This window comes from Notechis scutatus, chromosome 1 (assembly GCF_049901735.1).
Source record: "Notechis scutatus isolate UNSWTSFEM ecotype Mainland chromosome 1, rNotScu1.2, whole genome shotgun sequence".
Lineage (NCBI taxonomy): Eukaryota > Metazoa > Chordata > Lepidosauria > Squamata > Elapidae > Notechis > Notechis scutatus.
Genome location: NC_142009.1, coordinates 228,798,249 through 228,809,558, shown reverse-complemented (window position 1 = coordinate 228,809,558; position 11,310 = coordinate 228,798,249). Strand labels below are relative to the sequence as shown.

The 11,310-nt window shown below is 48.0% G+C and overlaps 1 protein-coding gene across 1 annotated transcript; it reads right to left on the bottom strand.

Moving 5' to 3' along the window:
• Nucleotides 1-2,015: 2,015 nt before the first annotated feature.
• RTN4RL2 (reticulon 4 receptor like 2) lies at nucleotides 2,016-11,052 on the bottom strand. The gene is made up of 3 exons (XM_026683788.2): nucleotides 10,580-11,052; nucleotides 4,562-5,037; nucleotides 2,016-3,390 (listed from the first exon to the last, which is right to left on the bottom strand). Exons 1-3 carry the CDS (start codon nucleotides 10,608-10,610, stop codon nucleotides 2,569-2,571), a joined length of 1,329 nt encoding a protein of 442 aa, XP_026539573.1. The 5' UTR covers nucleotides 10,611-11,052; the 3' UTR covers nucleotides 2,016-2,568.
• Nucleotides 11,053-11,310: the final 258 nt, after the last annotated feature.

Sequence of the window (11,310 nt, the reverse complement as noted above, 5' to 3'; positions counted from 1 at the left end):
AATTACAGTGGTACTTTGGTCCTCATTGTTCATTGGTTCTGGGAGGTGCTATGGGAACCAAAAATGATGAGTACCAAGCAAATTTCTCCCATAAGGACTAATGTAGTGAGTCAGAAGGCAGCCGACACTGACAGGTTCTAGATTGTGCGTTAATTACCAAACAAACGATGAATACCGGGACAAAATTTTTGCGTCAAAATGCTTTGACTACCAAATTCAAAGCAGTTGAGTACCAAGGTACCACTGTATTCTGAACATCATTTTAGGATCAGTCCTACACTAGCAAGGCTCTGCATCAGTCCTGGAGAATGTGCTCTTCTATGATAGAAAGAATAACTGAATGGACCTGAAAAATGAACATTAGCGCCACCTATAACTGATTCTTTCCTAACGCTCCTGTTAGGAAAAGAATCAGAGTTCTATGTGGCACTAGGGTTCATTCACAGGAGCCCTTGCAAATGGCTTTCCATCTTACTCAGATGGAATATTTCCACCCGACACCATCATGAGTGGGCTGGTTTTGAAAGTGTTATGTTTGAGACTCTGAGTGGAGGTCTTCCACACTGCTTTTTCTGACTTGATCTCACTAGACTCTTCTTTTCCAACTAGATCTAACATTTTGCAACACACTTCCAAGAGAATGCTATTTTCCCCGTGGCTGCTGTGGGCCTGGCAAAGCAGTGTCTGTGTTCCCAGCACTCCCAACAACTTCCTCCCCAAAGGGCAGATTAAGGGTGACCAAATATTTAAAATTAAGGCATTTTAATGGTTGCATTCTGTACTGTGTAAACCACTAAAATATTTGTGTTTAAAGGCAGCATAATCCGGCTATTCAAGTCAGTAGTTTTATCTGATCAGGGGGGGGGGGGGGGGATAATTTCAATCTAATTCTGTAACAACAGCTATGTTAACCTATTTGCTGGCCAATTTCTAGTACCCTCGGATTTAGTCTGGTCAGAAATCTCCCGAAACTCTTCAGTTGACTACATTATTTTTAGGCATTCCATTTGACAAAGTAAACACATAACTGCAGGAACCATTTGCATTATAGAAGTGTACATCAGGGAGTCAGGCTCATGCAGGTTCCTTCTAGAGTGTGTGTCCTTTGGCAAAGCTCGGTTACAGTCTTGATCTTAGGAAGAGCAGTTGCACTGATGTGTGTTTTGAACAAGTGAAAAAGCCCAGATAACTTCGGTGTGATCTTTTTCAGCAGACCAAGGGCGTTGGACTGGACAGGAAGGTATTTCAACTGGTCCCAATACAAGAAGTGGGCTGTGGGGATAGGAAAGAAGCTTCCCTTTCAAGCTACTTTCTGGGTTATGAAATGGAATGTTTAAGCAGCTTAGTTCACAATACACTGAATCATTGTGTATTACATTGTTCATTTGGTTGAGTGACTAAATTGTTCCAGCCATATCAAAATAGTTTAATATTTCTCTAACTGTCCATTGTGGTAAAAGGGGAGACATGGAGGCACCAGAGGAAAGTTACACCCATCAAAATTAAGACCATTTTTTTTTATGAATAAAGATCAATTCACATGAATTTGTCGTATGATTGCAACCTTTCTCTAAAGATTTAATTACAGAAGTGAAGGGACTGCAAAAATCATGAAATCCAGCCTTCCACAGCCTGGTGCCCTCTTGTGTTAGATCAGACTTCCAGTCAAACCAAGTAGATATAACCAATGATAATGATGGCTGGAGGTGTTGGGATTTTTAGTTCAAGTTGTCGGATGTCACTGAATTGGGGAAGGCAGAATTGAACTAACCACTTGTCAGTGCAGAAAACCCATGATTAAGAATATTTGCTATGGATTATTGAGAAGCTGAATGGTTCCCTATCTACTCAAGAGTCATCCAACAATTTCTGGTTTCAATAGCCAGTGGAGCAAACTTCCATCATCACACCCTTATCAAGATAATCAACATTAGAATTAAGTATGTGAATTGCTCCTCTGGGGTCCCCTCGAATAATTTTTTAAAAAACACCAGATAATAAGAAGTCAAGAGTGATCAGAGCCCCACATTTTGATATTTTTTTTCTCTTTAGTTCTGGAAGAGGACATTGTATCCTTTAGTTGAGGGGTCCTATCCTATGAGACAGAGCAGGCACTTATATGCGTGAAAGGATATTGTTAGAAGAATGGAGGCTCTGAAAAAAAGAGGTCCTCATCCATAGTTCCTTCTCATGCACAGAAGAGATCCTGGCCCTGTAGAGGATATGGAGACTACAGCAGGCTCCTTACACACTCAAGAAGCAGTAGGATTTAAGGAACATTTCTAACAGGAGAGTTTTGCAACACTCTAGAAGTAAAAAAAAAATAGATTGCCCTTGCCATAAGTTCATGGAATATAACCGGTGCCACATAGAAAGTGGCTTTAAGTCTCACAATTGGCCAGAAAGCAGCAGCAGCAGCAGTAACAGACCTAGTCAGTCTTCCTTTACCCCTGGGTTAGGGTGAAGGTGAATCACTTTGGCCTCAGCTAAGTGCTGGGTAGGGATCCAGCCTCCCCACAGTCTCCAAGTTCCCAGACTCTTATTAGCAATCACCCTCCATTGTTAAAACTATGAAAGTTCCAACAGAATGAATAGACAGGAAAGGAGAAATAACCGGAAGCCAATCCTGATTGCTCCAGATTCCAGAGAAGAGCAAGAAGTCCCTAGGCATCCCTTTTTCAGCTGGCTTCCTTCTCCGTTGCCATTAGTCCCCCAGTAGTTATCTTCTGTAGGTGGGTCATATTTGGGGCTCTGGATGTCATTGGCCGGGACATCCCTGTTGAAGGAGGAAGGATCAGCAGGAGGGGATCCTCCAAGGCCATAGAGATGATTAGATGAGCCATTGGGGTGAGGGTGAGGGTGAGGGTGGGGGTGAGGGTGAGGGTGGTGGCGAGGGTGGGGGTGAGCCGCTCCATTTTCCCATTCAGGCCTACAGCTCCAGTCAAACTCAATAGGGTGATGGCTGGTCGGAGGGCAGCCTTGAAAGACTGCTTCGTTCAGATAGCGCATGTCGTGTCCCTTGCGTTCTGCAGGAGAGGCGCATGTGACGTCTGAGATGGAGACCTGCGTGCGCTGGAACCAGGACCAGAGGGAGTAGGCACGGCAGTCGCAGGCCCAGGGGTTGTTGTTGAGGCGCAGAAACTCCAGGGAGGGCAAATCTGAGAGTGTTTCTCCAGACAGAGTGATCAGGCTGTTGTTGAACAAATAGAGAATGGTAAGCTTTCCCAAATCGCGAAAGGCCCACTCAGGAATTGTGTGCAGGTGATTCCGGTGCAGCAGCAGGCGGTCTAATCCAGACAGGCCACGGAAGACGTTCTCGGAGAGCTTCCAGATTTTATTCCCATGCAGAAAAAGATGGCTCAGGTTAGCTAAGTCCACAAAAAGGTCATCCTGGGAAAGAGAGGAAGAATGAAAGCGGTGAAATTCGGCTTTTGTGAAATGGCTTGCCCGACTGGCCTCTCCTACCCGTGAAACGCCGCAAACTCAGTTCATTGCCCTACATCTCAGACTTTCTAGCCCAGGGCTCTCCAACCTTTGACAACTTTAAGACTTGTGGATTTCAACTCCCACAATTCCACAGAAGTCCACAAGTCTTAAAATTGCCAAGGTTGGAGAGCCCTGTTCTAGCCAACCTTCCTCTGCTTCTCCCTGCTTCGGTCTGCTGTTGCATGGGAGCCTAACGTGTTTTTATTACATTGATCCTTGTTCTTTAATGTCCCGCAGCACAAGAGAGAAATGTTCTCCCTCCGCATGTAACCAACATCGTCTCCTCCAACTAAGGATGTGGCTGGAGGCAATGAGGCATAATCTTTAAATGCATTTTTACTGCTGCAGGCCCAGACTGCAGTTTCTCCACTCTTAAGCCACAGCCCTGCAGCCGGATAGGTGTGTGGTTTTAGAGTGAGTTGCTGGCAGGGCATTGTTCCTTTCAGGATGATCCTGCATGAGGATGAAGGTTGAGAGACACACCAATTCTTTGCCAGTTTTCAGGAAAAAAAATTGGGAGGGGGTATTGCTCTCTTGGGAGATATTTCAAACATTAAACCATCTATTTTCATATTATTCTTAAGAAGTAAATCCCTCATGTCAGACCCCTGTCTTGCCAAGGTAGCTCTCTCCTACCTATTTTACTCAAAACTCAGATTTTCTTCTGATTCTGTTTCCCCCCCCCCCCTACTTCCCAGCTATATATAGTTTCAGAAACTTTTTTGGGCAAAGCCAAGCTGGTTTTTTTGCAAGAACCCAACATCTTCCGGGTGGGGAAGGACAACCATAAGGAAAGGAGGATCGAGTCTGTCTGTCTGTCTCTCTCTCTCTCTCTCTCTCTCCCTCCCTCCCTCTCTCTCTCTCCCCCCCACACCGTCTTCTAGAGTGGAAGAGGATCATCTATGGCTCACAGGCTGCACAGTGTTCCTTTCCTCGTGCTCACTTCATGACTTTCTGCCCTGATCCTGCCCATGTCTTTTAATCAGTCATGCATATATTTCGGAGTTTGGCCTTCTGCCTGAGAAAAGATTTCCCAACTTTGCTCATGCTAGGCCAGATTCAGCAGATTGCTCACCTGTAGGCAAAGCAGGTTGTTTTCCTGAAGATAGAGGTATTGGAGGCTGTAAAGATTGCGGAAGATTGTGTTTGGGAGGCTGCTCAGCTGACAGCGATAAAGGTGCAAGGACTGCAGCCGTTCAAGACCACGGAAAGTATCTGGTTCAAGTGTGCGCAGATTGCGGTTGTCCCCCAGATCCAGCTCCTCCAGAACCTGGAGATGGCGGAAAGTGCCAGGCTGGATGGAGGAGATGTTGTTGGAGTAGAGCCAGAGGGTGATGAGGCTGGGCCCAAACATTCCAGGTCTCAGGGTCCCAATCAGGTTGTTTTGTAGAAAGAGGCGCTGGGCATTGGGCGGTAGTATCCGTGGCACAGAGGAGAAGTTATTGGCCTGGCAGCTCACTGTGGGTGGGGAAAAGTAGCAGGTGCAAAGCATAGGACACATTGAAGATCCAAAGGGCAAGGTCAACAGCAGGAGGAAGGTAGGAGCCAAGCCTGCAAGAGAAGGACATGGGTTAAGGCCCTTTGATTCCCAGGAATTTGTGAAGGTGGAATAGTTTGCTAGTGCTCTCTTCCCTTTGTCCCAGGGGTGGGATTCTACCAGTTTGCACCTATTCGCTAGAACTGGTTGTTAACATTCTAAGCAGTTTGGAGAACCAGTTGTTAGAAGAAATTACTGGTCTAATCCTGTAAGGAAGGCGGGAAGGAAACATTCTGGTGTTGCTTATATTCTTGGCAGGACTAGACTTCCTGTCTCAGGAATGTCTCTGCAGTTTTTTCCCCTTCCTTTGCTGGTACTTTGCTTGTGTGGAGTGACCATTCAAAGTTACAATGGCACTGAAAAAAGTGCCATGACCATATTTCACACTTACAACTGTTGCAGCACCCCCACAATCATGAGAGGCCAGGCGAGGAGATGCGTGCCTTGATGTGAGTGATATTGAGTTGGCCACACCCAGCCAATAACATGACCACCAAGCCACGTCCACCCAGTCACATGATCACCAAGCCACGCCTACCACCTAAGCCATGCCCACAAACTGGTTGTTAAAAAATTTGAATCCCACCCCTGCTTTGTCCATTGATCATATGAGCTGTTCTAAGAAAGCTAAACACCTTACGCTGGTACATTGCATTATCTCATTATAGTAGCTTCATTAAGTACAAAGCAGTAGGCTCAGTTATGAAGTTTTCAATGAAATTTTAAACGATCAGAATGGATTGGCAACGTTCTACTCTAGACAACTTCCTTTCTGTAGATATTAAAAAGCACACACCCTTTTGCCAGTTACGTATTTCAACTCTTACCTTTGGTCTCTGAGTATTGACTGCTGTTTTAATTGAATTGCAAGGGAGCCGTAGCTCCCCCCTCCTCCCACACACCATTTTTTAAGAGCTTGGCTACAGAGAGAAACATCCTCAGTCCTGAGATTTACAAAGGCAGAAAGTTGGCAACCATGCAGGGCACAGTCCCACGTGAGACGTAAGCATGCCTGTGTATGCACTTCGCTCGGCGAGCCAAGCAAAGGTTTGGCCATGCGTGTCTCTTCACAGATGGTCTCGAATGAGCGCTCCCCGTGCACGTGTGTACGGTTCCCTACCTCTGTATGCATGTGTGTGGGCGGTGTGACGTGATGAACGAGTAACACAAGCTGCCAATGCTGTTTCTGTAGTTCACACCACCTCCACTCAAGTCCTCTTCTCTTCCCACTCTTCCCTCCAGCCTCCCCATCTCTTTCTGACAAGCCCCACAACAAAAGCAGGAGCTTTTCAAGCTACCTCCCCACTAACTGGAGATCTGAACTCAGCCCTATTCTGATCAGCCCACTAAGCTTCAAACTGCCACGGAAGGTCCTACGGCAAGACAGGTATTCCATTCCCTTTTATTTTTTTATCCCTTCTGCACAAACACCTTCATTTTAGGCTATTTCCTTTGAAATGGATACTGCGACTCTCCCCTCTTCCTGCTGGCAGAATTCAACTGCAAGGAGAGGCCTGAAAAAAGGGGGAATTATTACCTGGGTAAGGTATAAGCTGGCAGCCCTCTGGTCCTGACCCTGAAAAGGCCTCCATCTATTCTTTATCTATCCTTCTGCTCCTTTATTGTGCTGCAAAACTGTAAGCTCGGGTTTTATAATGACCCAGTTAGAAGCAACCTGCCAGAGGAGCCAGGCAGTATGAACACTAGGCCAAAGGGAGTTCTCCTGCCAGCTGCCGATTGCCACCCAGGTAAGATGCCTCTCTTGCCCCAGCACTACTAATAAGGGAAGGAGAATCTCTCCCTCCACCTCCCTCCCCATTGCAAAGCCACCTTCCGTCTCCTGTATTAACCGAGTGGGAAAGAAACCCTCACAGACATCCTGTGGGTGATAGCCATTTCCTCTCCTAACGCAGGCCGGTTTTCCCCTCCAGGGAAAAGAGAGAGCCTGGGAGAGAAACAAAGCCCGGGGAAGGGAGCTGCACAGGTCTCTGGGCTCTTCTCCGGTGCGATGCGATGCGATGCGAGCAATGGCTGTAACCCAAGGAGTCTCATCCATAATTCAGGCCTGTGGCTTTCGCTTGGAGCTTGGGCAGAAAAAGAGGAGGGGAAGAAATTGGAAGCTTCTCCTTTCTCCCCATAAAAGCTCTCTGGCCTATCTTCGGCATCTGGGCGCGAGGAATTGATAGATATATTGGGGCAGGTGCTGATGACCCCCTTCCTGCTTCCTCGTGACCCAAACAGAGCCACGTTATTTCATTTCGTTTCATTACGACGTTCCTTTTTATACACATCCGAGAGGACCCGTCCATATGCATTTTTCAGCCTCCTCCACCCCGTTGCTGTTTCAATGGTCCCTCCAAAATGTCTTCCTGGAGTCTCCCGACCCAAAACAAACATCAAGATCATCAGACCAGTTCAAGCAGTTGTGTTGGATTCGGAAGTGATGACATTAGTCCATTCCTAACACACAATATAAGGGATGGCCCTGCTCTCAACTGCAGTTCTCATTGGGAGATGGGGGGGGAAGGTCCTGTAATCCTTATAACAAGCCAAGATGGGCCTTAATGTGGGCATTAGGCATTTGCTCAGAAACGGCTTTTGCAGAGATTAAAATCCTTGATTCTCCGAAGGAAAACTTCACTGAACATTCATTAACCTCGTAAGATGATTAGAGTTTGCAAGTCGTGTTAAAACAAGCCCTTCAGCATCTTCCAGCTTTTAGCCACATTGCTATGATGAATTGCCATTCCGTGCAAAAGGCTCAGGAACAAATTCACTCTGTCACGGAGAGGAAGCAGCAGCTTCAGACAGGAGAGGAATCCTCCCCTCCCCCAACTCCAGGTGTCCAAAATGCCAGGATTCCACACACAATTGTTTATTCTTCAGGAAGTCCAGCGATGGTACATCCTGGCAAACAAACCAGGCCTTCGGGGCAATGGAGTGGAAGTCAGAAGACTCTGGAGCAAAACTGCTTGAGTTGCTAACTGGAATCAGGTGTGTAGTTTTGTAATCTCATTTAGACATCTTTGAAACAACGCAACACTCCATTGGTGGGAATTGGGGCTATGCACTTATCAAACTAGAAAGAGTTAAGAAATTAGTACCACAGAGGCCCATTGACATGAGTAGGTGATAAATGTACACCCCTCCACCAGCTCCATTTATATCCTGAGATGTAGGAGTAAAATAACCGCTAGCAGATGCATTTGCTAAGCCAAGGAGGAAGGAGAAGATTGGCAAATGTTCAAATTCTACAAAAGGACTCTAACTACTTAAAAGTAATCATCATCCGGCTGGACACACTTATTGTGGAAAATGGCACTGCTAAATGGACAGGAAAAGAATCATTGTGTCCATGTTTGCCCTACATTCTAATAGTGTTTCCCTAATTAATCAGATTAATATATAGCAATAGGAGAAAAACGGTATTCACCTACTCTTCCTCTTTCTCTCTCCCCTATATAATAATCAGTGGTGAAATGAGACCATTTTTTTTAATCTGCCACAGTAGGTTTTGTCTTCATCTTTCTGATAGAATCCTTTCTGGTATCTTCAGGTTTCATTATGAAAATCCTGACTATACTTAAAGAGTCTTTAAATATTTTTATTGCTTTCCTTGCACTCCTAAACCCTGGCTTTGAACTTATCCCTGTCACTCACTCTTCCCAGCAACATTTCCTTCATCCTGTAAGTTTTTTTTTTCTTCCTCAATTGATGCCAGATCAGAATTCAATATGTGCCAGTGGCTGCATATGATAATGAGCCAGGGATGAGACGTTCTCTCATCTTAACACTAGAACCTTCTTTAACAATGAAGAATTTTCATTCTCACCACCGCACTTCTATTCTTTGCCATAATTCATCGTCTACAACCTTTTTACAGTGACAACATCAGCAGTTGGAGACTGTTGGGCCAGATCAAGTCTCTTCAGGAAGCATCATCTAATCCTCCAGTTGCTACTCTCTGTGGAAAACAGTGATGCACCAAGATGGACAATGGGCCACTTGCAAAAATGCAAAGAAAGATGTTGGCTCTCTCTCATGATTCCATTTTCAAGGAAACCCTCCTGTCTCTTGGGTCTCTGAAGAAAACTTAACAGTCTTCAGGACTTCCACATCCATCCATGTTGCTTTTCATGTTCCCTGACGTTGTGAATGATTTCTCAATATCCAAATGGATCCTCGAATGGACATCCCAAACAGTTATGCTCAACTTTAGCAAAATCCCTTTAGAAACCACACCAGGCCCAATGAGCCAATAAAGTCCAACCTGAAAAGATCAACATAAGCAGCTCTGGGGTCTACTGGTTTCAATTCAGCCTGTGGCAGAGGACTCTGGCACCAAATGGGTCAAGATGGGCAACAGCTGACCTCTGCTCCTCATCTGACTGGTGTGGAAGCAAAAACAACAACAACAACCAATAACTGGGGGTCGGGATAAAGGTGGTGGTTTCGAGAGAGGCTGGCAGAAGCAGGAGTGACAAGTCTGACATGGCTGCTGACGTGAATGAAGCCAAACTCTTTTTGTGTCCATAATCACTCCTCAGATAAGCAGCTGCCTGTTGTTGTGTAACCCATTGAAGACCAGGCGATAAAAGGCAAGAAACAGAACTGAGCACAAAACCGCATCCTTCCTCCTTCTGTCACCACACATATTGTATCTTAAACTCTGGTCCTTCTTGTGGCACCTAATGGGCTACACACTGCCCAGGCAGTGGTTGGTCAATGCATTTGGAGCACTTGCCTTGGCTTCTGCCTTTCTCTATACTCTTTGGCCTTTTTTTATGAATTAAGGGACGCTGGAGCATCTTTCTAAACCAGGAAACCCACTACAGGGAAGGTTTCCTACATAAATACGCCCTGTGACCCCCATCGGCTCTCTCAATGATGCTAAGAAGTGACACCAACCCCCAATTCCCCATTCTCCAACATTACTTTAGGAATGCACACTTCACTTTCTCATTCTCTCTCGGGGGCTCCGAGAGGCTTTCGAGGCGATCCAAGGCGGCGGGCGAGTTCTCCCTTCGCCTCTGGGTCTACGCAGCTGAGGCTGAAAAAGGAGAGCCCGCGGCCCTGCCCCCCCTCCTTTGGCTCCCGCTGCGGTCGAGCGCCTGCCGTGACGGCAGACCTCGGATCCCGGGCTCCGCCGTGCTTGCAGAACGGCCCTTCCGCCCGAGGCCCGCAGTTCTCCAGCGTGAAAACAGCGCCCGGAGATTTCCAACCGAGCGCAGCTGGGCAGGCTCTGATGGGGCAGGGAGGACCTTCCCTCGAGTGGCGCCCGCCTCCTCCCAGGGGGCTCTGAAAGGAGCTGGAACGGCTCCCGGTTCCTGCCCCAAGTCAATCCCTTCACCAGGCTCTCCCCGGCAGCAATTTCGCGGCGCTAAGGAGCCCCTTTCCACGCGAGGTCCCGCCGCTTTCCCCCCCCCCCCGCTCCACGCTTTCTCTCCCTCGCCAGCTAATCGAGCCGATCCAACTCCTCGCCCAGAAAAAAAAGAAAAGAAAAAAGCGCCATCTGGACCGGACGTGGTAGCCGGAGCGGAGCGGGCTCTCCCTTACCGTACAGAGTGGATCCTAGACGGAGTAGCATGGTGCCAAGCAGATCTAGCGGACGGAGTGGCAGCAGAAGAGTCAAAAAGAGGGGCAGCAGAAGCTCCGGAGAAGAATGAAGAGGAAGGAGGAAGAGGAGGAGGAGGAGGAGAGGAGGAGGAGGAGGCGGGGACAGGGAGGGGCGCGGCGGGGGAACTCGTGGTCGGTCGAATTCCTGGCGGAATCGTTCCGAGTATCCCTAGGGAGGCTCCTGCCGGACGGAGCGCAGACCGATCGCTCGTCTTGTGGGATCAGGTCTTCACAATCTCAGCGCCACCCGCGGGAACTCATGGCCGGCCGGGACGACCATGAGTCCCGTTAGCCTCCGTTTCTCCGGCGAGAACTGCCGGACGGAGGTTCCATCTCGGGAGAGCCGACGGGGAACATTGGCTCGGCTTGGCTTGGCGCACCTCCGCGGCTCAGCCGATCACACCGCGAAAGGGAGGGAAGGGAGGTAGGCGGCAGCGCCTTATTCTCGGGGCCGGCCCGGGCTCCGCCCTCTCCGCTGCTGCTTTAACCCTTTCCAGAACGGGAGGGCCCTCCTCGCCCACTCCCGAATAGGCCACCAGCGCGCTCGTTCGCCAGCCGGTCCGCCCGCCCGCCCTGCAGTGAGCCTCCAGCCCACGAGCCTCGCCCCCCTCAGGCGTCATCGCCTCTGGTACCCGGGTGGATTGAATTCCGTGCCCTTTTTGCCCAAAGCA